General features: G+C 45.8%; 10 protein-coding genes across 10 annotated transcripts; 3 read left to right on the forward strand and 7 right to left on the reverse strand.

Moving 5' to 3' along the window:
* Positions 1–1177: 1177 nt before the first annotated feature.
* Positions 1178–2860, reverse strand: SERLADRAFT_434785 (uncharacterized protein; the record flags this gene model as incomplete). The annotated part of the gene is made up of 1 exon (XM_007315029.1): positions 1178–2860. One exon carries the CDS (start codon positions 2858–2860, stop codon positions 1178–1180), a length of 1683 nt encoding a protein of 560 aa, XP_007315091.1.
* Positions 2861–3364: 504 nt separating this feature from the next.
* SERLADRAFT_381112 (uncharacterized protein) lies at positions 3365–4008 on the forward strand (the record flags this gene model as incomplete). Its single annotated transcript, XM_007315030.1, has 3 exons — positions 3365–3388; positions 3440–3580; positions 3656–4008. Coding segments are annotated over 2 exons (167 nt in total), but the record flags the coding sequence as incomplete, so codon positions are not given.
* Positions 4009–5076: 1068 nt separating this feature from the next.
* SERLADRAFT_459771 (uncharacterized protein) lies at positions 5077–5869 on the reverse strand (the record flags this gene model as incomplete). The annotated part of the gene is made up of 3 exons (XM_007315031.1): positions 5077–5488; positions 5549–5630; positions 5691–5869. The coding sequence occupies 2 exons, from the start codon at positions 5553–5555 to the stop codon at positions 5304–5306; spliced, it is 192 nt and encodes a 63-aa protein (XP_007315093.1).
* A 343-nt stretch (positions 5870–6212) lies between these two features.
* Positions 6213–6678, forward strand: SERLADRAFT_381114 (uncharacterized protein; the record flags this gene model as incomplete). The annotated part of the gene is made up of 2 exons (XM_007315032.1): positions 6213–6314; positions 6384–6678. A coding segment is annotated over one exon (157 nt), but the record flags the coding sequence as incomplete, so codon positions are not given.
* A 501-nt stretch (positions 6679–7179) lies between these two features.
* On the reverse strand, positions 7180–9775 carry SERLADRAFT_459773 (uncharacterized protein; the record flags this gene model as incomplete). The annotated part of the gene is made up of 4 exons (XM_007315033.1): positions 7180–8173; positions 8266–8893; positions 8956–9201; positions 9381–9775. 3 exons carry the CDS (start codon positions 8995–8997, stop codon positions 7419–7421), a joined length of 1425 nt encoding a protein of 474 aa, XP_007315095.1.
* A 1589-nt stretch (positions 9776–11364) lies between these two features.
* On the reverse strand, positions 11365–12230 carry SERLADRAFT_366557 (uncharacterized protein; the record flags this gene model as incomplete). Its single annotated transcript, XM_007315034.1, has 2 exons — positions 11365–11694; positions 12114–12230. The coding sequence occupies 2 exons, from the start codon at positions 12228–12230 to the stop codon at positions 11365–11367; spliced, it is 447 nt and encodes a 148-aa protein (XP_007315096.1).
* Positions 12231–16851: 4621 nt separating this feature from the next.
* On the reverse strand, positions 16852–17301 carry SERLADRAFT_381120 (uncharacterized protein; the record flags this gene model as incomplete). The annotated part of the gene is made up of 2 exons (XM_007315035.1): positions 16852–17118; positions 17195–17301. A coding segment is annotated over one exon (185 nt), but the record flags the coding sequence as incomplete, so codon positions are not given.
* Positions 17302–17536: 235 nt separating this feature from the next.
* SERLADRAFT_346511 (uncharacterized protein) lies at positions 17537–18103 on the reverse strand (the record flags this gene model as incomplete). Its single annotated transcript, XM_007315036.1, has 1 exon — positions 17537–18103. A coding segment is annotated over one exon (567 nt), but the record flags the coding sequence as incomplete, so codon positions are not given.
* A 934-nt stretch (positions 18104–19037) lies between these two features.
* SERLADRAFT_381122 (uncharacterized protein) lies at positions 19038–19703 on the reverse strand (the record flags this gene model as incomplete). Its single annotated transcript, XM_007315037.1, has 2 exons — positions 19038–19587; positions 19642–19703. The coding sequence occupies 2 exons, from the start codon at positions 19653–19655 to the stop codon at positions 19416–19418; spliced, it is 186 nt and encodes a 61-aa protein (XP_007315099.1).
* Positions 19704–22461: 2758 nt separating this feature from the next.
* On the forward strand, positions 22462–22950 carry SERLADRAFT_381124 (uncharacterized protein; the record flags this gene model as incomplete). Its single annotated transcript, XM_007315038.1, has 1 exon — positions 22462–22950. A coding segment is annotated over one exon (252 nt), but the record flags the coding sequence as incomplete, so codon positions are not given.
* Positions 22951–24911: the final 1961 nt, after the last annotated feature.

The raw sequence follows: 24911 nt of genomic DNA on the forward strand, positions 1-24911 counted from the left end.
AGTGAGCACCAGGGTAACTTCAACTCGAATGGCAATTGTTTGACAAAGTGTAAGCACCGGTGGCCTCATAAGTGTACATGTTGGGGATCGAACGATAATCAACCTGCACCAGTAACAAACGTGTTCCGTTGGAATGTTCCTCCGCAAACGCAGCTCGATATAGACTGAATTTGACAAGGCAACGAAGAGCTCAAAGCGCACGACGCCGGGTAACTGATTGTCCCAAACTCACCTTATGCTCGCCATAACGACCATCTTGTATCCTATCTCCACGGATGTGCACGAACTATCTGGAAGAGAGCACCGGCATCAACAAGTAAAGGAGGTGTCCGAGCGGCTATGAACAGTTATGAACATGGGGGGACGAAAGGCCTCGAGATGGAACACAAGTCAAGCCCATACTGCGAGCAATTTAGCTTTTTGTCACTTTCAATCAACTTGAGCACCTCCAGACTAAAAACCACTCTAGAAATAAGCCTCTCCCATGTACCGCGCAATACGTGATTGCATGAATGGTAACCTGTAGCACAAAGCGAATCCCAGAACGATCAAACAATCTGCATCTTGTCGAATGCTTTCCACGGTCCTCCAGAGGACATCGCTGCTATGAGTGCCAAGTGAGCGGCATGACCATAAGGCTGGTTGCTGGGCGCACGGGTAGATGAAGAGGCAATACCATGCCGGCTGCAATGAGACTTGTTGTGGAACATCCTGCGCCCTCCAACCAGTACATATACTTGGGGTGATGGATACGAAGCTAAAGAGGGTCCACTAGTAAAAGTATGCAATCCGCCGCGGCTCCATGGGAGAAATGTTTGACAGACCAGTATTACTACGGGACAAGCAAAAAGAAAAAGAAAAGGGAATTCAATACGATGCACTTCGTTGGTTTAAACACTTGTATAAGAAGGTAGCCTCAAGTTGAAAGAAAATGAGTAGGTGTAAACCGGGCCAATAACTGAACCCACTGGCATTCACTCAAAATCGAAAATGAACCTAAGCGGCGCTAAAAGGTTCCCAGGCTTCATTCAAGTCACGCTTTCAATAAAATTTAAACTACTTGATTTAGTCGCGACCAATTGCAGAAGTCTTATAGCCCTATAGAAATATACTAAATAGCACCGTTGAACCGACAACAAAGAAAGGCAATGAACATATAGAACCACAAAAATCGATATCAATGAATGTCTAGCCTCACTAGCCCAAGCTCATAGCACCGTTGAAGCCTTCCCCCTAAAGCAAGTAACCTATCTCTAACCTGCATCCCAAGGGTCCTGCACTGAATGAGCTGACTAGGCCTGCACCCAGCTTGCCTCAATTGCGCGACTCCGCGTCCTTGAGTATTATTCCTCTGCCTTAACTCCATCATCAAGATTATGCTCTCTAGGACGTCCGCGTTGTCCCATTCCAGATCCAGACTCTCCAGAACAGGGGCCAAGCACGTGGCACGTCCATCAGAGGATATTCGAGGCGTCATTGAATCGATTATATCGAGGGGAAGACAGACATGACATGAGTGGAACGAAAAATGAGTAATGGAAGCAGCTGCAGACAACAACTGCTCAAATTCCTCCTGTCTGACCCAAACAGATCGAAGGCTCAGCTTCTTCAACCACTGAGACCGCTTAAGAAACGAAGTCAACTCTGCGATGTATGAGGCTGGGTTGTCCGAGTGGGTTTCTTCAAGGGTAAACTCTTTCAGATTAGGCGCATTGATCGCTTCAAACAACATTTCCATCCGTCTCGTCTGAGTACAAGACTCTAGGGTGCGCAGCTGCAATCTTTCCATTCGGGGCAGATCGACAAACACATATGGAGATCGTTGTTCAACTGCACCAATTCCGAGTACGCATTCTATAAGATTTGGGCATTGACATAAAATGTCTAAATATGCAAAGACAGGAGGACTCCATGCACCGCGACGCACATCCATGAGCGATAGATGGGTAATACCGCACCATGGAACGTGGATCTTGCTCATGTCCATTGAGTTCCAGGACAGGGCTAGACGGCGTAGAGAAGTACTGCTTAGGTTGACGATGGCGGATGGAATGGTAGAATGACCCTCGCCATCTGACTTGTTCAAGTCGCTATGTACATTCAAGTACTCAAGCGAAGAGAAACTAGCCTCAAAGATGGGAAACAAAGTATCAATGGCGCTCTTATCGCGTACTAAGAAGTCCAAAATTCGCCAACGAGAAGCATAGGATATCACCGTGTCGTAGATCGAGGATAGATTGGATGTGCTATATCCTTGATGGATGAACCGAAGCGACATAGGAACGGAGCCTGAGCGCTGGAGCCATGTTGACATAATTTGTCTCTGTTTATCAACAACAGCATCTGTGCAGATACACGGGACCACGAGTTTGAGAAAAGACCATAAGCGAGGCGTTGAAAGTGATATCGCACGCCAAGTACTACAAACTCTACCCAAAAGTAGAGGTGCATGAGAAATAGAAGGCTCGTTCGTAGACACTTGTGACTTCTCTTCAAGAGGAAGGCAGTGCTCAAATATCTTGGATAACATCTCGGGAGGCAACCTCCTGATAGGAGAATCAAGGCCGGCTTCCAGACTTGATATCAAGTTTTCTACTTCGGCCTGACTTTTCTGCATTTCTGCCAAAATGCCTTGTACACGGAGGATTTCACGCTTGAGCGTAATGCGATGCTGTTCAAAAGTGCAGACTAGACCCCTCATTTCGCGCATTTGGACTTCCGAAGGAACCACATTGGTTACAAGCAGTTGTGATATAGACGACTGAAAAAGGCATGAATCCCCAGACCCAATGACCAATGACCCAGTACTCACCGGCAATTGTATAGGAAGGTCAACAGGATGAACGTCGTATAATGCCATTTTCACAGACAAGATTGACGCAAGTATACAAAGTAACGGGTTCCAGTTCAAGTGGCTTGGGTTGTATCATTGCTGCCCCCCGACCTTATAGATCGAGCGGCGACAACGGGGGCGGATCAATGAGGAGTTTGGAAAATTTTGGGCCTCATGTTGGCCTTAAGGTTACCTCGAGGGCAGTCACGAGAGATGATTATTACGATCGTGTGCGAGTCGGATGGTGGACCTAACCTCGAGTTGAGCGAGAAATTATGGCTAGACCGACATTCGTGCGTCAACGCTCGAATCCAGCTCGGAACGATAGGTTGGAATATCCAGACTTGGACGAGTTTTGCGCCAATTGACTAAGGTAAGCCATTGAGTTGGTGAACGTTTCGCATAGACATTTACAGGCTGAACAGAACAAACAGGTCAAGTATCCTTCTGGTGGGAATTCTATCTGTTTGCTCATCCAATCTGGGTACACACGCTGCTGCGCAATGTAGGTAGTTTGACCCTGATACGGATCGTCCGCTCGACAAATTAACGGCGCTACCGTGTCGATAAGTACGTGATTTTTTCAAGACACTACGGCATTCGTACCGCATCTTCAGCCTATGAGAGCACGCGATGACGGTCACCTGGACGGCTCGGTTAATAGCGCCTACTGGTATCTCTGCGTCTTCAGACTATGTGAGCACATTGTACTCGGGTAGGCGGTTCAGGTTTCGGAACGTGGTCCATCTACACGACCCATCGGTATCCTCAACACTTTTCCTGCGTTGCTCGTGAATTGTTATACATTAATTGGAAGCTCACAATCTGGGGCATTGCAGAAGTTTAATCTTAATACACCTTTCCCCAAGCACTCTGCATAGAACGAGGTCCAAATTTTTCCTTCGTCCTCAACTCCAGGACGAGAAGTCCACATACAAAGTAGCACCGACAGAGTGAAAATACGAGTCTACAAGTGCTCTGTGGCTTCCACGATTAGGGTAGTTTTGCAAAGGCATCGTAGGCTGATTTCACAGTACGACGGAAGGAGGAAGATATCAAGGACATTACCGTGTACATGGCGGCCCTCATCGTGTTCTGGGGAACCATTAAGTTTCACGAGTTGAAGACCTTTGTCTGTGGCTCGTAGAATATCTAGAGTGTGCCATTTTCATCACCTGTGAGTGCAGATTATTGTAATACGTATCATCTTCGTATGAAAAGACGATGACCACATTACATTCGGGGACAAATTCACATCAGCCATTTTCATCGCGGTGAGCCTCAGGCAGCGAAGGGCATCACAGCACTAAAGGACACCGCATGGCTCACTAGAAACTGTATCATATAATCAATCTCAGGAGAGATGAGTCCAAAAAAAGGAGAGGTTCACATATCGAAGCGGACCGATCTCAGGTAAGTCAGATTGTTCATCAATATACTGGTGGTAAAAGCCGTTAAGGACATTCATAGCGGGCGTGCGCTTGTCAAGACGATGTTAAACTGGTACCGATGCGGAGACAAAAATCAGTAAACGAAGTGAGAACAGAGTCATGACTAAAGTGACAGCTCACGAGGAATGACCACGCAGAAAAAATAAATCCACCAGGATATAGACCAATCGCAAAGTAGCTATTGGTACGATTGGCTCCGCGGTAAACCATCAGGATAAATAAATGCCAAGCATAACTTGAAAACAGAGGAACTAATCCGATTCGAGAAATAATACAAGGCACCTAACCCATGGCTGGAGCATTGGATTCTTTCTAGAGGATAGCATCTGTATTCCTGCATAGGATTATCTCATGCACAATTTTAGCGTGAGCAGTGACCTGCAAACCAAAGTCACGACTCACATGCATGGTGTCCATGTTGGTCGACATGAAGGATGGCTACGGTTGTTCCGCCTGTCGCTGGATAAGTATTTCCAACGGTAACACTTACCTCAACTGATATGCGAAAGGCGGGATAGGCTGAAAATACCAGTCAAATAAGAGAGATGGCATTGGATACTCAGCACACAATAGAAATGACACACGGAGGTGTAACGAGAAAGATGAAATATTTTTTACAGCGCCCTACCTTGACTTCCAAACGGAACTTAGACTAGTGTTATCAAGAGTTGGCGACAAAGATTTAAGGCACAATGAGAGGGTGTACTTCTCTTTCCCGGTTATGGAAATGTAGGGCCTGATCATCTAATTTCATTCTGAGTTGACAACAATAGAATCAGAGGTGAAACGCGAACCCAAACAAAGAGCTGCCCAGGATAGTCAGAGACACCGCTGGACAGCACTAAACACAAGTATTCGCTAACCGGCTACGTTGAGGAAATAGTGACCTAAGATTGAACTTCTGATCGATATAGCATTTCTCCACAAGGTTCTTCATGAGAGTTTGCATCCCCTTTGCAGACAACCTACCTCGGATGTCCGATCATGATAGATAGAAAAAACTGCTAGCAAGTAGAGGATCAGCAGGATATAACAAGCTTGATACAGTCACGATGAATAGCGAATCGGCTGGGGCTTATTCGTACTGTAGATTTCCCCCAAAGTGGATATTCAGCGCTATTTGATCGGTAAGCGAGAAAAAAGCGGAATGAATTTGGGAGATCGAGTCTGCACAGTAGGCTATTGTTGTACTTCGTTTGACAGGCTGCTGAGTGTGTTAGAAGTGAGAATAATAGCAACTACAGGGGGGCCTCTGGCTACTTACTTGACATTTAATCCAGGAGGTAAAAGACGACGTTATTGGGTATTGCTTGGCCAGTACTGCAACAGGCTATAATGATTTAAATCTTCAAATTTCGACAACAATCTACTCAGCATCAATGTAACTATTCTCGGCCATTACGAACCTTTCTCTCATGTCAAACCAAAGAACGCGAGGTCCTCGATTACGAACTCTCCATCACCATTCGTAACGGATCCTTGTACCACAAGTCAGGAAGATAAGCATTGCGGAATGGCGGAAAGCCATAGGCTGTGTAAGCCTGTTAATGGACATATCCTCCTTGATGAAAACACTGGCAATAGTCGAGAAACTCGGATGACTTGCCGCACTGTGCCAGTGAGCCATTTCGAGGTTTCTGTTTCAAAGTCCGCCATATATAGCTTAACTGCCACTGTTCAAGTTGTTCCGCCGACTCACTGGCAGATACTGGTAGTACAAGTATACTTGACTTATGTCTCTTTTGGCAGACCCAAAGTCGTCCTTATCGAATACGCAGTCAGACGCGTTAGATAGATCTGTGCTAGACCACAACGTGGAAATCCTCTGATCTTCTGATCCGATGATAGACCAAGTGCTTACCTCTTATGAATCTCCACTCTCACCCACATATCCGTCTCACTCTTCAGAAGCCTCTAAAAGGGTACCTTTGGGACCACAGCCCCATTTAAAAAGGCCAAAGCGTGGCCTAGCAGGGGAGGATGCTAGGCTGCAATGTAAAGAAAACATTACTTCCACTTCACTTCATAAAGTCCGTGGCCTTTATTTATCTGGCGTTTCGTTGGCTATAGTATTAATGACAATTCTCATCAAACGGTAGGCACGGTGCATCTCGTCCCTGTTCATGTCGAGTGCTGCTTCTCCTAGCGAAGCTCGAAGAATTGATGCTATGTTTAAGCACAAACTGAACAAGTGTAAAGTCTGAGAACAAGTCGCACGCGCGGGATTTTGGTTGTAGATGAAAAAGGATTATGTGAAGAGCATGAACAATTACGACGCCGATCTGAGGAAGATGATACACTTGGTTGGAATAGCTAAACAGAATCATAAGGAGTCTTGTGACGCTGCCGATTTTCTCAGAGAGCAGCTGAAGGTTACCAAGGAGCACCTTCGATCTCTGAAGCGGGGTGTCCCCGTCTCTCGTCCAGTGTCTCCAGGCAGCGACACCTAAAACCCAAAGGCCTGATTCGCGATGTTGTTGGGTCAGCTTGATCCTTTCACAATAATGGAGTATTTCCATGCTTCATCTGTCGAGGCTATGAACCTATCGATCCTTGACTGTCATTTCTTTAGTGAGTCGAACTGTCATTCCAATGCATTGGTGTCTTGTGCTGTATTGCGTGATCACACATCTCCCAACCGATTCAACCTCGTATCAACTCGGGCTGGATGTTCCTTCAGCATGTGCTCCATTGGTGTTTGATGAGGATAATCAGTGGTAACTATGTGAAGTTATGAAACCTGATTTTCCTAACCTGAACAATACTGTGTGTATATTGATCCATAATAGGTCCGCAAGGGCAAGACTTACCTCGTATGTTAGTTTAGTTTTATAATTGAAATTGCTGCTCTAGTCTCTTAAATCTTCTACACGACCCAACCATGGCTGAGCACTGACACGTTGGAATGGACTGTTTTGATTCACAGGTGAAAGGTACACAGAATAAAAATACAGTGGATATGCCACACTTGTGAGCTACAATACAAAATACGAATGCACAATATTTATACAACTGAAGTCTATCGTGTGTCCAACCTTGAGCGCTAGTGCCCCTATATAGATGCAGAGACAAAAAACCCAGAAAGAAAAGCTAAGGCAGTGTTCAAATGTCTGTCAGAAACCGCGGTAGATGCCTCACACCTCCCCGTGCAGAACTCTCTTCCCGGCCTCAACCTTCCCTTCCTTGCCGCTCACTTTCCCAGCAATGATTTTTGCCTCGCCTTTCATCTTCTTCAGGAAACTCACTCTCTTCCCTCCTTTATCAGCGGATGCGACCTCTTGTGAATCACCTTTGCCGTGGTCAATCGACGTCTCCCGCATTCCTTCATGGCTCGCAATATCTCCATCTTCGCTATCACCTGCGAAATGAGAGCCTTCACCCGGTGACTTCAGTGCGGTATCGTTATCTGCGCCTTTTGTTTCGTCTCCACTGGCCGGGTGTAAGTCCGAAGGATGATAGTTCGTTTGGTAGCCTGGTAAAAAACGACCCTGTCCGTGTTCGTGAGCTTTGCCAGACTCATCGCCAGGCTCTTTCTTGGGCATGTCGTCGTGTGCCACACCATTGCCAGGGATAGCACTACCTTGTGCCGCAAAGTCCTTGCCACCCACAGCCCCGTTTCCAAGTGCAGCTCCCAAATCAAAGCCGGCTTTACTTTCCTTATTCTCTTTGCTCTCCTGCTTATCTTCTTCTCTCGCTTTCTTAACCTTTTTGACTCCTGTCTCCCCTCCAACTTCTTTGTCCCTTACCTTTTCTTCCATTCCGCTTGCCTTCAATATCCCTTCCTGCCCGCTCGCTTCGCGACCCATCCTCTCGCGATCCCGCTGATATTCACCCAGTTTCTCACGATCAGCATCTTCAGATTGAATGTGGGAGATTTTCCTTTGTTTTTCTGCGAGGGTGAACAAGTCAGATAAATGAACTAGGGGTAGCCAAACCGTAATGTTGCTCATGAAGCACATAAAATATGTAGGAGTGACAAACCTTCTTCAGTTAATGCTGCAGCTCCGAACAAAGCTCCCCCAGCGCCTACCCCGGTGAATGTCTTATTTACCGTTTTCCCGTTATCATGTGTTACACCTTCCCTTGCGGTGAGTTTACCTTGGTTGGGCACCGTCTCGTCCTTGTGGTCAGCTTTGATCGGCTTCTCCTCCTTCGTTTGTTCCCCTCGGCCTTGTAACTCACGGCTTCTACCTTCTAATGATAACCCTCCAGCGCCAGTGCTGCTAAAGGCAATAGCGGCTGCAGGCTCTGCTTTCTTCAGATAACCTTGCGATCCCGGTACTCTGGGTGGGATCTCCTTGAGTAATGATTGTGGAGGTTGCGCTCGTATGTGAGGAGGTTGAACTTGAGGAGGTTGAGACGGCCGATCAGAGAGCTGTTCTGGAGGTTCAGAAGGCTTTAAAGGATCCCTAGATGCTTCTATCGGTACTCTTGAAGGGAGAGGTTCCTCCTGCATGCCTTCGTCCTTTTGCTTTTGTTTTTCTTCCATTCCGCCCTCCTCTTTTCCACTCTCGCTCAATCCATTCTTCTCTCTGACCTCGTCCCTTATAACAGTACCTGCTTCTGCTGCTCTTTTTTGAGTTTGTCCTGTCGCAAGGGCGCCTTGGACCTGAAAAAATTGTTTGTCATAACGGCGCAGTAACTGTCAAAAAACGGGGCGTTTTGACTCACTTTGTCCTCGTCCTCATCCTGCAGGGGCTGCATATCCGCCATTGGTTTTTCACGCGCCGATCTCGCCTCAGGGTCGGTATATTTTCTACCTAACCCACTCCTATCATTTATTTCGTCACTCGTACCTCTAAATCCAGCGTATCCAGCAAGTTCAGCAATGGCTGCGTCTGTTCCTTGAATTGCACCCGTACCTACACTCTTCGTTCCACCTGTGAGGTCACGTCGCGGTCCAGGCTGCTGATCCACCTATAGTGTTAGAAATTTCGGATTAGTTAGATAGTCGAAACAAAATCATGATAAATAGATAGAGATGTCAATAAGGGTAACGTATACAGTTTTGTTGAAGAATATGTCATCAAAACGGCGAACGTGCCATGGAGTGGAACGTGCCCTGATATAAGAACATAAATTGCAATGAAACCCACGTTCTGTCTGAATCCTCGGCCATCATTGCCCACATCATTTCCTTGACGCTGGTCAGGCAAAACGGCGACACCAACTTCATCTCTTCCTCCAGGTAATGCCCCAACGCCGCCTGTATGCGTCGTAAACGTCTTAGGGTCAGATGTATCGGGTGATTCTGAACTGGGTAGAGAAGGAGGTGTGTCGTTACCCTGCTTTCGGGGTTCATCCACCGCTTTACGATTACTTCGAGAACGTAGCAGCACCTTAGCCGTGGCTCCGCCATTTGCTTGGATTTCTTTCCTCTCATCAGGTAAAACTGCCACTCCTGCCTCGCCGGCTGTACCTGGAAGTTCACCTACGCCAGATTGGGGTTGTGAAGGCTGAGTACCTCGAGTTTCCGAACTTGGAAGCGAAGCTTCATTATTTGGAACTGCGAGCATGGAGACTGGAGGCTGAGGCGAACTTGAAGCGTCGCCTGATTTTGGAGTATCACCTGCGGCTACACATGTATCAAGTTGTGTAATTGTTTGAGGGTAGATTATGCGAAACAGAGGAGCAAGACAAGTCAGCAACACAGGGGAGAACAAAAGGAGACGTCAACTCACTCCAGTATGCAGATACTGTATCCTGTACTCCCCTAGGAATAGGCAAATAATGGGCTGCAGTCTGACCCGTTCTTTTCACGACACGCTCGACCTGATTCGGCATATATAACTTGGCGGTATGGATCACTGTTCCTGCGATTGGGACACAGAGTTCGTTGGATCCTCCATTCCCGATGTTCCTTGAAGCGTTTACTGTAGATCCAGCCTCAAGTTCACGTGGGAATGCTCCTGGAAGCTCACGCCCCGGAGAGCTGACATTGGTGGTGGTAGTGATTGGTACAGGCGATGGGAATTGGTTTTGTTGGGCTGGTAGGTTTATTTTGTTGTCTGGTTCATAGGATTCTCTGGTTAACCTAGAGGCACCCGTTGATGGAGAGGAGATAGACGCCATTGATGTTACAGTAGACAACCAGAGCGCAGAGGGGGGAGACCAGGAAATGGAGCGAGGAAGAGGGGAGAGGGGTTATAAGTAGTGTCTCGAGGTGATGTCATATCGAGATGAATTTGAAGGACGGAGCGGACCAGCGGCAGCACCGGTGACTGCGCACAACCAGTGACCTCATCAGCGTCATCGTTCAGTCAACCACTGACAACAAAATGCTCAACGTCGCGTCCAGCCCACTATCCAGCTCGTTCTCCAGACTCGGAGCCAAAGTTAATTCTGGGTATTGGATAAAAGGCTTAGTCAGCCATAATCAAACTCCGCGGCTAATGCCAGATAGCCAACAGATGACAGGGAAGGATAGATGCGTACAGGGTAATATGCTAAGTGCTTTCACAACCGGTTGTGAAACATCACACTTTTGCCCTAAACAGGAATAACTAGAAATAGCAACAAGTTTGATAAATGGTGTGACCAAACTATACAATTGACTTGATTTGTTTAATGGAAACCATATCAGTGATATGGCTTGAGCAAAATGAAGGGAGATCAACAGTAATTATGACCATCAGTAATCCTGATATGGGATTCCACAACCATAGGGGTATATATGGTTGCTATGGACTATTCAAACACAACCCATACAGTATGTGCAAACCATAGAGAGCCATATGGTCGAACAATACCATCCCAGTAGGATGTGGGATTCTACAACCATAGGAATCACTATGGTTGCTACAGACTATTCAAACACAACCCATACAGTATATGCAAACCATGGTATGAAGTGGTTCAATGAAAAGATCTCAGCTCAGATGAAACAGGATGGGGGGGCCATATTAAGTGATACAGTTTGTGTAAATCATTTGCAGTCAGGCTGTGATGTTCATTGGCCACAAAGGAAGTGATATAATTCGAAAGAAAGAAATGATGAAATGTGGAATATCTAAACCTATTGGATTAGCATGCAATCAGCAGACATCAAAAGTAATGAGAAACAATGTAGTCTACATGTATTTACCTATCCAACCCTGCAAACTTTAATATTTTAAGACAATTCCCAATCAATAGAAAAACCTTTGTGTATATAATGGCCCGATCCTGTGACATGTAGCTGACTGATTTTTTGATTTGTTTCAGTGAACTATTGCCACACTTCGCCGCACTGGAGTTTATTTGGGCTAGTTGTGGATCAACATTAGCGTAGGTACTAAGGAAAGCTGCTGGTGCACACTTGGTGTGCCCTTTGGAATGGAAACTGTCCACAACAAAAAGTGTATCTGCAAAATAATCCGGCTCACGAGTTGGGCAGTATGGCCCCAGTGCACAAGCAAAGTCATAGACTACCTGTTACAATAACACATTTTCGGACCTTTAAATTTCATTCTCCTCTTTAACCTTTACTGTAGTTCTCACACTCCGTGCCATGTAGCACTTTCCCTTTTGTTCAAACTCTACTTTCTTGCGCTGCACTGCCTTTATTCTTGTTTTAGCTACAAGTCTCTTATGCAGTGGAGCTGGTCACACGGGCTGTGCCCTCTGACATCATCAGCCACTGCTTTATCTACTGTATAGTACAACATGTATAAATAACCTGTAGTAGTATATATACCCCAATAGATCAAGGAGACTCCTCAGCAAGTCCTCCTGTTGTATCCTCACAACTAACTTGTTGAAGCTTAAAGGGTAACCGCTCCCTCATCATTTATCTCTATAGTTGGTTCTAGTTGTGCACCAGAGTAACAAACTCTTGGTTGTTACACTACCACTCTTGGTGCCTTGGGCCAGTGAGTGACAATTGCTGAGAACACATTATTTCTGCCTTCACCTTGAGGAATACAGTGGAAACCATAGCGGATACTATGTGTACACCACATACACATAATATCCCCAGTCAACCGCTGCTCACCATATTGTGCATAATATTTTGAGCACTTGTCACCTTGATGCCCTCCAGGCTCGCTGTCTAAATCATATTTAAGGTGAGGATATAGTGGGTGGTAGTGGATCTGTGGCATGCTGTAATAGCAGCCAGACTTAAAAATGTTTCAGTATAATCCAATAACATTGGGAGATTCACTCACCCTTTGCCAATTTGATCCAGAAATGTTGACAAGAGAGTCTACTGAAGGAGGTGGGGAGTTGTAAACTATCAGGGCCCTAAGGACATTACACCCCTGCTCATAGAGCCATCAGCACATTGATAGGATTGCCGGTGGGTAGGGTCCCTTTTGATGTTGATGGTATTCTAACACATTATGTAGACAGGGGACATCTACAAGGCATGAAGCTTGTGTGGTAGTTGGTGACAGTAGAAATTGGTACATATTGTGCAGTGCTGCACAGTTTGTTGCCTGTAAGACAGATTCTTCTGCGGCAAGTTGTAGATCAAAAGTCAGTATAAACTATATGCCATGCTCAAAAGACTTACTTGGAAAAAGAGGTTGTGGTAGGCATTTACCCAAAATCCAACTGATATGGGTGAGCAATAGGTTGAAAACAGTTGTTCCAAGGACAGATTGAACCTTTTGAGACGTATGTGTACGTTGACTATAAATTCAATGCAGCTAAGCACATCATCACTTGACCCCGTTGTCGATGATGAGAACTGCTGTTAGAAAACCACACACAAAAACAAACTAACACACAATCCTCCCAGATTCCACGGAACTTGTTTATGGGCTTTGCCTCCTAGAACAGTGGAGTGGTCTGGTTGTTTGTGGGGTGGTACACATAAAGATCCTTCAAAGTAAAACCCAGAGGTGTATGAGTGTGGGTTTTGAGAAGGAGGGATAGTTGAATTTATAGAAGATAGGGGCTTAGTGACCAGTATAGATGAGCACTACCTTGCTAATCATAGCACAAGGTAGGTTTGAGAACGACAATATGATGAGGTTCCCAGTGATAGCAGGCTCCTGACGCACAAACTGTAGTGCTCAGAAGGACTCTAATTGAAAGGGATGACAATGACTTCAAAAGTGGGAAGTGACAATGACAGCAGTTGACAGTGGTAGCAGTGGGAAGTGTTGTGACCACACTGGATCACAAGTAGCAGAGTAGTGAACTTGAAATTAGAGAAGAAGTCTGGAATTGAGTTCTTGTTTTTTTTTTTTTTTCCAAGTCTCGAATCGAGTACTTGTTGTTGTTTTACAAGGTAAAATACAGGGGTTTATATTATTAAGAACAAAGCTTGAAGGAAGTGTCTAGCCACTTGCTGAGAGCAATCAGGGACTGGAACTAGAGTCCAATGTGAGTAACTATATTATTAGAGAGTATGACAGGTATACAGTACCTAGAGTCCAATGTGAGTAACTAGAGAATAGGAAGCATTGGACTCTGCAGTACTGTCCGAAGTTTTGTAAACAAAGGTAAACAAAGCAGCCATAAAGGCGAAATAATAGAGAACACAATCAATAGTGAATGATAGAAGAATAGATAGAGAAAGGAATGAAAATATATAGGTAGCACAAAGGTGCAGAATCACCAAAACTAACACTCCCCCCTGATGCTGCACCTCCCAAGCATCAGCTCCCCCCTGATCTAATAAGTCCCATCATCTTCCTGAACACTTCCACTTTAGGCTTGGCAAGAGCCTTGGTCAACAAGTCTGCAGGCATTTCAGCAGTGGGAACAAAGGTAGGAGCAATCTGCCCAGAGTCAACAACATCTCTCAACCAATGCCATCGCAGATCAAGGTGTTTCATCCGACCATGGTGCTCAGGGTTCTTGGATACAGAGATGGCAGATTGGTTGTCAATATGAAGGGTGGAAGGAGAGGTGATAGGATAGCCCATTTCCTTCAACAAATTTCGCATCCAGCAAATCTCTTTGCCAGCCTCAACAGCAGCAATGTATTCTGCTTCAGTGGTGGACAGAGCAACAATGTTCTGAAGCTTGGAGCTCCAGGAGACAGCACCAGATCCCATCTTGACAATATAGGCACCAGTAGAACGACCAGAGTCCTTGTCACCACCATGATCAGCATCAGAGAAAGTGGTGAAGAGTTCAGTGGAATTGGGATCAGGACCAAGGACAAGGGAATGATCAAGGGTGCCTTGCAAGTAGCGGAACAAGTGCTTGACAGCACTCCAGTGAGTAAAACCAGGATTAGAGTTATATCTGGCAAGGACTCCAACAGTGTAGGCAATGTCAGGACGAGTGGTAGTGGCCAGATACATCAGAGCACCAACAGCAGCAAGGTAGGGAATGTCCTTCATCAAAGCAGCATCACTGGATGTTTTGGGAGACATGTCCTTGGTGAGGCGCAAACCAGGATCCATGGGAGTGGACACAGGCTTGCAGTCCTTCATGCCAAAGCGCTCCAGAATGTCCAGAGTGTACTGATGTTGGGAGAGGGAGATGGTGCGATTACTTAGGTCTCTAGTGATGGAAATGCCAAGTAGGTAAGAAGTAGGGCCAAGATCACGAAGCTTAAAGTGCAGGGAGAGGTCCTTGACAGCTTGGTCAAGTGCAGAAGTAGAAGTGGATGCCAGTGTCATGTCATCAACAAAGACAGGCAGGATAATGCGCACATCAGCTCTGTTAAAGACATAGATGGCAGAGTCTGAATAAGTACGCTTGAATCCGAGTTTTTCAAGCACAGTGTGCATCTTCTGGTTCCACATTCTGCCTCCCTGCTTTGTCCCATAGATGGACTTGTCCAACTGGCAAACAAGATTGCGAGGACCCTGATGGAATCCCTCTGGCTGATGCATGTAGACCTTGACATCCATGACTCCATTCAGGAATGCATGGGAAATGTCAATGGAGCGCAAATGGAGGTTGTGGATGGCTGCAATGGCAAGGACAACTCTGATGGATGATATGTGGACAGTAGGTGCAAATATTTCGAGGAAATCAAAGCCAGGGCGCTGGTTATAACCTTTGGCCACATATCTGGCCTTGTAGCGCTCAACAGTGCCATCTGAGTTGCGCTTGATCTTGAAGACCCACTTGCCACCAATAGCCTTGACTCCAGGAGGTAGTTCCACTAGTGACCAAGTACCATTGCGCTCATGAGCTTGAAGCTCTTCCATGGCTGCCTCTCTCCATTTATCTGCATCAGGACGCTTCATTGCATCTGCAAACGACCTAGGCTCAGCAGAGTCTCCAAAGTGTGCTACTTCATCATTAACTGCCTCAGAATCACTGTCATCACTCTCAATGGCAGGAGTAGGTTGTCTGTGTTGAAGCCACCATGGTCTAGGTGGTCTCCTAGCCCTTACAGGGCGTCTCAGTGCAATAGACAAGTCAGGAGAAGGTGAGCGATGAGGAGGGTGATTTGGAAGCTCAGGAGGTTGATTCACAGGTGGTTTTGCATCAAGGTCCAAATGAGGCCCATTGTCAGGCAATGTCTGAGGCTGCTGAAGTGCAGCTGGTGGGCCCATATCTCCCCCTGGACCTGGTGCAGGGACATCCTCAATCAGGCCCAATGGCATGGATAGCGAAGGTGGAGTGGGAGGTGGAGGTGGGACATTGTCAGAAGACCTCTTCAAGCCAGGGAAGTAGCGCTCATCAAAATCAGCTCTCTCAGAGATAACAGTGCGCTTGGTGGTAGGATTGTAGAATTTCCATCCCTTGTACCCCTCAGGGTAACCAATAAACACACATTTCTCCATATGAGAGCCAAAAACACCTCTTTTGTCCTTTTGCACATGCACATAGGCAGTGCAGCCCCAAACGCGAAGGTGAGACATGTCAGGCTTGCATCCATACCACAACTCAAATGGAGTGGCATGGGCCACTGCATCAGTGGGACACCTGTTCCAGACATGCACCAAAGCGGGCAGACATTCACCCCAGAAGCTGTTAGGCAATGCAGACTCTGATAACATGGCAGTGATACGCTCAGTCAGAAGTCTGTTTGCTCGCTCTGCCACACCATTCTGCTGAGGACGATTCCTGGTGGTATGCTGTCTGACAATCCCATGGTCATCTGTGAATTGCTCAAATTCCTTGGACATGTACTCTCCCCCTTTGTCATCGCGCAGAGCCTTGATTTTACGCTCCAATTGAGTCTCAGCTAAGCCTTGAATCTCTTGAAAGCATCAAAGACATCTGACTTGGCCTTGAGAGGCACAACAACACGGAATCGACTGTGATCGTCAATGAAGGTGACCCAGTAGCGATAACCAGAGAATGTGGGGGAAGAGACTTGGTGTACATCAGAATGGATGAGGTCCAAAGGATGAGCAGAGCGAGTATCAGATGAGGGGAATGGATTGGCATGCATCTTGCCAGACAAGCACTGTTCACAGACAGGATCAGGAGCAGCCTTGGATTCCAGTGTAAGCCCAGTGACCAGATCTCTCTGTATCAGTCTCTTGACATCAGCATGATGGTGGAGAGCCAATCTGCGATGCCAGAGCATCAAATCAAGTGGTATAGTCGCAGTAAAATGTCCCAATTCAACACAAGCAGCAGTAGATCCATCAAGGAATGCTGCATTGTTGTCATTGATAGTTGCAGTGAACAAGAGAGTGTTGTCACGCATAAAGGACATGGAATGAGACGGAATAGTGACATTGAAACCACTTTGACGAGTTAAATACAAGACTGAGAGGAGATTATTTCGAAGATCTGGTACATGGAGCACTCTAGAGAATTCCACAGCCCTAGCCACTTTGCCATTCATCACAGGATTCAACACCACAGTACCAACACCAGCTGAATAGACAACAGTGTGATCAGCCAGCTTGATTGGCACACAATATGGGGTATAGTGGTGCACCCAATGACGATGAGGTGTCATATGAGAAGTGGCGCCTGTGTCTGCATTCCAATCAATGTCAGCATCAAGTTGGAGAGGGCAATGAGGATCAGAGGGATGAATGGAACGAAGACTTGCATTTCCAGCTGATTTAGTGACCACAGTAGATGAATTGGCATTGTTGGGCGAAGATTTGGGCTGCTGAGAGGTATTCTGAGAGTTGCTGGAGCCTGCCTGAGCCTTATTGCCACGCTTGTAGCGATTCTTAGCACCCTCCACTGCCTGTTGGCGACTAGCAATGTATCTGTGGCATTTGTCTTGGGTATGACCAAGTAAACCACAGAAATCACACTGAACGCGAGTAGAGGTGGTGGATTGGTTGCAATGATGGCAGTTAGGATGGGTGCAGGTGCTATTGGCAGTGGTAGACGAAGAATGCAAGGCAGAATCAACTTCAGCACGACGACGGCGATTGACCTCTTCAGCAAGGAAAGCATCCCTGAGCTGGGTCTTGTCCAAGGTGCCCAGAAGTAGTAGAGATGAAGTGAAGTGGGCATATTGATCAGGAAGCGCCCTAATCATGGCCATGCATGTCAATTCATTGTCCAATTCAGACAATGAGAAGCCAGTAGGACGAAGATTTTGAATCTGATGCATGCCTTTGTCAATTCTGGTCATAAGAGACTGCAGGGACTCGTCCTCCTTCTTTCTGATAGAGAAGAAGTTGTCATAGGCATTAAATCTCGTCCCAGGCTTCTTAAAGACGTGCACAATTGCCAGTTTCTCCCAGATCTTGACAGGATCATCAATGATGCCATCAAGATGGATGCACTGCTCTTTGGTGACATTGAGGTATAATGCACCAGCAGCCTTTTTAGCTCTCAACTCCCATTTCTCTATTGCTTCAGCGTCAGTCCCAGGACACTTTTCAGCGCCAGAGACGAGCCTCCACAGTCCCTTGGTCATCAACCAAGCTTGCATTTCACCACTCCACTGGGGGTAGTTAGTGCCAGACAAGGGATGGAACTTGGGATCAGAGTCAGACATGATGGGTGTTGTATAAGACAATAGAGCAATGATAAATGATGTAGGAGACAGCTATAGGCGATGGAATAGTGGCAAAGACAATGGGCAACAGTAGGAGGCGAGCAGATAAGATGGTGAGGCGGTAGAGAGAGGATATAGAGAGGGTCAGAAAGCGCAAGGATAGGTCCAAATAGGGTCCAAAAAGCGTCCAAAAGCAATCCAGGAGGGTGCTAAGGCTTCCTAGTGCTGCTACAGGGTTACGCCTGTGTTCCCCTTTCATTTCCACACTGATATTAACAGAGAAATCGCCTCAAGACAGTGTTGGTTAATAGGGCTTGTATATGAGTCAACAAAGTGACTTAAGCTCCCCAAACACCGCAGACTGAGAGAGGCTCTAGGCAACAGCAAACTGAGGCAATGCAGGCGATGAAAGGTCTGCTATTTTTGGTCTACTGAACAACCTTCAATATCGTCACAACATGAGCTCACTCTCAATAACTTCAGACTATGTCATGAGAGGACACCATGGCTTTGATGAAAACCACAACCTTTATGCGGAGTATGTCCTGCTCCATGCTCATTTGCGATTTGACCAGAATCATGGACCTGGAAGAGCACAATCTATTATCAGTCACTCAGGAACTGCACATATTCGCTTCTTTCCTCAAACAGAGTCATTTCCAATTCCCACTGATGAAGATATAAATGGACCTCCATCACGTGATATGAATGGTCAAGTCAATGTGACGGTGGAGGTAATACAAGAATCCGATTTGGAGCCGATACACAATCATATAAATGGATTAATTAATGATGACTCATCCACTGATTCTGAATCACCACCCCCATATTCGCGTCAACAGTTACCATCAAATATCAGTGACTCACCCCCATCACCATCCTCTACCAATGCTACTATTGCTTCGTCAATTTCTCCTGATAATCGCACACTCATGCACCATAATCGCACACTCATGCATACTATTTGCAATGATAGTCAAGAGGATGAAAGGGAGATTCAATCCTCACCGCCCCTTCACTTAAGCTTCTCCACAACAATAGGAGTGGAGCATCAACCTTCCATCAATATATCATCCGATATTACTCCTTATCTTCAAACTTCCATGCATCACTATCATCATTTTCCCATGTCACCATCAGCTCAGCCATTATCGATTATTCACACCAGTGCCAGAAATTCTACCCCGATTCTAACACATCTTCACTCCATCCTAAACGCTTACATCGAGCATTACAAGCACCTAACATGTCCTGGCTCGAAGGGTTTCATATTACTAAAGAAGCTCTCATCATCGAGATTGTGGTGGGAGTGTTACTTGTCCTCGCCCTTTTCTACGGTTTTGTCTTCCCTCGTATTCGCGCTTATTGTCGACGAGAACATGTTGAGGTTATTCACCTCCACAACAGGACAACTCATCCATCCAGTGCATCCACATTCACCACCAGCACTGAGGTACTTGCTAGTGCCACAGTTGAAGTTTGAGGTAGATGCTGGTGATACATTTCTATATTCCTTTCTTACTTAACACTCCATTCAGCGCTCTTGGACCATATGCCACCTTTTCCCTTTTTCTTCTTTCTTGTTATATATCTATTACTTGTACAAAATGGCCTCTTGGATTTCTATGTTATCCGGTTTTTCCTTCCTTTACTCTTGTACCAACTTCTTTTTCTATTGTCTATGTTCCCCTTTCGTTCTTATCTGATCTTTTTCCTTCCCCCCTTGTAAAACTTCCGACCCCATCCCTATCATATTCAGTCCGAGATGACGCAAAACTACCATGACACTTTCCTTCTTTGAACACTTTTTGTTTTAGCCCTAGTTACATGATAGACATTGTGGACCCTATACCTGTACCAGCACCCGATTGGTCGAGTTTTGGAGCTTACAAACGTGTTGATCGCAAAGTCAAACCTGTTCCTGGAGTATTCCCAGAAGACGCACGTGTCACTCGGTCATTTCCAGAAGACCCACTCCTTTCGCTCCCACCCCTTCCTGTCCTTCCCCCAGAATTCATTCCCACGCCGAAGCTCACCAAGGAGCGCCTTTATGACGAAATGAAACTAAACTCTGATGGATTCTTATGGCCAGAAGAGGAAAAGCTTTTCGCTCACATCATGATACTCAATCAGCGCAGTCTTGCCTTCGAGGAAACTGACAGAGGAACGTTCAGAGAAGACTACTTCTCTCCCTACGTCATACCTGTTCTCCCACATGTCCCTTGGGAATACAAGAACATTCCTATTCCTCCTGGAATCAAGAATGAAGTCATAGAATTGCTCAGAGACAAAATCAAAGCTGGAGTCTATGAGCCTAGCCAGTCGTCTTATCGCTCTAAGTGGTTTTGCGTTCAGAAGAAGAATGGCAAGATTCGCATCATCCATGATCTTCAGCCACTAAATGCAGTCACTATCAAAGACTCAGGAGTACCACCTATCCTTGACGACTTTGTGGAGCCATTTGCTGGTTCTCAATGCTATACTGTATTTGATCTTTTTTGGGGATTTGATGCTCAAAAAGTGCACCCTGACAGTCGTGACCTTACCTCTTTTCTATCGCCACTAGGACTTCTGAGGATTACTTCTATGCCTATGGGATTCACCAATTCCGTTCCAGAATTCCAGAATTGCATGACTTTCATCTTGCAAGATGAAATTCCGCATATTGCCAATATCTTTGTTGATGACCTCCCAATCAAAGGACCTACTTCTCATTATGAAGATGCAGATGGCAACCCAGAGACCATTCCTGGCAACCCTGGCATTCGTAGATTTATATGGGAACATGCCATTGACGTTCATCGCATTATGCATAGAGTTGGTCATGCTGGCGGAACTTTCTCTGGAAAGAAGACTCAGTTATGTCGTTCTCAAGTTGTGATTGTCGGACAAGTATGCTGCCCAGAAGGTCGTCTCCCTGACAGTATCAAGGTGGACAAGATTCTTAAATGGCCAATTCTCCAGACTCCCAAAGACGTTCGCAGTTTTCTTGGTCTATGTGGCACAGTTCGCATTTGGATCCGCAATTACTCTGCTCTTGCACGCCCCTTGACAGAATTGTATCGCAAAGGAGCTGAATTTCAATGGGATGAACGCAGACAAGAAGCATTTGATGCTCTGAAGCATGCAGTATCTTCTGCACCAGCACTTCACCCTATAAATTATTCGTCACACAACCCAGTCGTTCTTTCAGTTGATACCAGCAAGATTGCTGTTGGTTTTATCCTCTCCCAGCTTGATGAAAATGGAAGGAAGCGTCCAGCTCGCTATGGCTCTATTCCCATGAATAATAGAGAGGCAAATTACAGTCAACCCAAGCTAGAATTATATGGTTTGTTCAGAGCACTTCGTCATTTTCGCCTTTACATTGCAGGAGTAAAACACTTGCATGTGGAGGTGGATGCCAAGTATATCAAAGGCATGCTCAACGATCCAGATCTTCAGCCTAATGCCACTATCAATCGTTGGGTTCAGGGCATCCTTCTCTTTGATTTCAAGCTCATTCACATACCTGCTGATCGTCATCGTGGTCCTGATGCATTATCTCGTCGTCAACCAACAGAGGAAGACTTTGAAGATGCTCAAGAATCAGATGAATGGCTTGATGATATCGCTCTTCTTGTTGATCTTGCCAGACCTCTCCCATATCACCCTATGTCACTCCCTTCGTTCCTTACCAATGATTCTTCTCAGTATGATACCCTTCGTCGAATCTTCCACTTTCTTCAAACTATAGAGCTGCCTATATTTTCCTCTCTTCAAGCTCAAAAGTGTTTTGTCAAGCGATCACTTCAATTCTTCTTGAAAGGAGACAGCATGTTCAAGCGTCGTCACTCTGCTCCTCCTCTCAAAGTCATCTTCAATCCTGACCTTCAACTTCACATCCTTACTGAAGCACATGAAAGGCTTGGTCACAGAGGAGTCAATGGTGTGTTCTCTACAGTCAGAGAGCGCTTTTACTGGCCCCATATGTTACAGGATGTCAAGCATCATATTCGCACCTGCCATGAATGCCAGATTCGAAGTGTACGCAAAAGTGAAGTCCCACTTACCATCTCATCACCTCCTACAATCTTCACCAAAGTCTATGTCGACATTATGCTCATGCCCAAGGCCAGAGGATATCGATATCTTGTTGCTGCAAGGGATGATCTGTCACTTGCTGCAGAAGGAAGAGCATTGAAGAAAGCATCTGCACATAATCTTGCTCGCTTTTTCTGGGAAGAAATCATCTGTTGCTATGGAGCTATAGGAGAAGTTGTCACAGATAATGGAAGCGAAGTCAAAGGAGCATTTGAAGAGCTTGTGGAACGTTACCAGATCCCTCATATTCGCATTTCTCCCTACAATTCCAAGGCAAATGGTGTTGTTGAGCGTGGACACTTCGTTATAAGAGAAGCACTTGTCAAGTCCTGTGAAGGGAATGTCGATTTATGGCCAACCAAGGTCCATCATGCCTTCTTTGCAGACAAGGTCACTACTCGTCGTTCTACTGGATTCAGCCCTTTTTATCTGTTGCACGGAGTTGACCCAGTCCTACCATTTGATCTGACAGAAGCGACTTTCCTTGTTCATGGATTCCATACTGCAATGTCAACAGAAGACCTCATTGCTCTGCGCATTCGTCAACTAGAAAAGAGACAGGATGATTTGCAACAAGCTGCACTCACTATACGCAAAACTCGTCTCAGATCTAAAGCGCAGTTTGAGAAACTCTATGCACAAAGGATGTTCAAAAACGAATACCAGCCTGGAGAGCTTGTTCTAGTGCGGAATACTCAGGTTGAGAAAGAGCTGGATCGTAAAGCAAAGCCTCGTTACAATGGCCCTTATGAAGTTGTGCGACGTACTAAAGGAGGATCGTATGTTCTAAAAGAAATGGATGGATCAGTATCACGAAGAGGAATTGCAGCATTTCGCCTACTTCCCTATTTCAACCGCCACTCTATGCCCCTCTTGGACGAACTGGATGACCATGATAACGACCTAGATGAACCAGAAGATGAACCTGACTATGAGCATAACGACTCAGATGATGAAGATAACGATTAATGACTTACCTGAACGAATTTTATGCTGACATGACCCTTCAATGTGTTGCCATGTTTCATTCCTTATGACTCTACCTTTATGGAAGCAACTGGGGACAGTTGCAATTTCAAGTTGTCCGTGGATGTCATGCACCAAAGTTGATTGGTAGCATGGACAGGTGTCAATAACGAAGCGAATATTCAAAAAGACTCGCCTTTGCGCCACACAGGCACAGTGCTACGTGGAATAGTAATTAATATTGCCCTTTTTGAACTTGTGGCTGATCAGCACCACCTCTATTAGGCAATCCAGTCACGCTCACCTTTGCTTTTCCATTTGGTACTTTCTGCGTTTCGGCATTTCGGCAAATTTTCGCGTCGCCACTGGCTACACATTGCATTGTGCCCTTGCTTTTGTCGTTTCCCTTACTCCCCTTCCTTTGCCTAGCCCCACCATGGGCCCCTTCCTCTCCTTTTTATTCTCACCTGACAGTCGTTTCTGGATCCCCATTCTAATCCACTTTTCCGTCACCTCCACCCTCCTCCTCCTCATTTTATTTGCACCCCCACCATTTCTGATGTCACCACTTCCTATCCGCTTCCGTCGCCGATCCGTTGACTACCACGTGCCACTGCTGATATCAGCAAAGCCCCGGCGGCCGGTTCAAATAGGGCAACAGGTCCATCTTTATGACGTTGATCTGCCATCATATACTATCAAAACATCGGTCGCTTGTCTTGCCTGGTTGGAGCGTGGTAGTTTTTGAGCTGGAGAAGGTTCATCCCCTTGCTTTGCCCATGTTCATCGCTGTCCCATTCACTTGGGTACACTTATCTTTTGTCCATCGTCTTCGCTACAGCTACACCTACCACACGCTGCCTGGGACTCACTTGTTCCAAATTGGAACTACTCCTCTCCCTCCCTCGTTTCATCAGGTGGTCCAACACAACCAGTCCATTGGTAAGGCCATGGAACTGTCGGATTTGGACTAGGTGGTGGACCGGTGGCTCCAGTTTCTTTTTCTTCAGCAGAACATTCATTTACAGTGCAATTATTTTTGATTTTTGAATCATTTTTATGGACACATATTTTTTAGAATGCCTGACTGACAATAAAGGAACTGTGTTGATACTGATAGTGTTTTGCCTTGCCTTTTTTTTACTGCATCTTCCCATGACATCATGATTTTCCTGCTCTCTTTTTGCTATTGGACTTTACTTTATGGCTGTACAAACCTGTGACATTACTCACAGCATTCATTGTTCTATCCCTTTCTTTTCCTTTTTTGACAATCTTATCCTGTACCTACGCAGGATTTGTCAGCATACATTCCTTCCTTCATGTTCTTTCTCATTCTTTTTACACAGCTATACTGTGCATAGCCTACTTTTCTTTCACTATATAAACCCCTGTATTTTACCTTGTAAAACAACAACAAGTACTCGATTCCAGACTTCTTCTCTAATTTCAAGTTCACTACTCTGCTACTTGTGATCCAGTGTGGTCACAACACTTCCCACTGCTACCACTGTCAACTGCTGTCATTGTCACTTCCCACTTTTGAAGTCATTGTCATCCCTTTCAATTAGAGTCCTTCTGAGCACTACAGTTTGTGCGTCAGGAGCCTGCTATCACTGGGAACCTCATCATATTGTCGTTCTCAAACCTACCTTGTGCTACGATTAGCAAGGTAGTGCTCATCTATACTGGTCACTAAGCCCCTATCTTCTATAAATTCAACTATCCCTCCTTCTCAAAACCCACACTCATACACCTC

The sequence above is a fragment of the Serpula lacrymans genome (genome assembly GCF_000218685.1).
Source record: "Serpula lacrymans var. lacrymans S7.9 unplaced genomic scaffold SERLAscaffold_3, whole genome shotgun sequence".
Classification (NCBI taxonomy): domain Eukaryota; kingdom Fungi; phylum Basidiomycota; class Agaricomycetes; order Boletales; family Serpulaceae; genus Serpula; species Serpula lacrymans.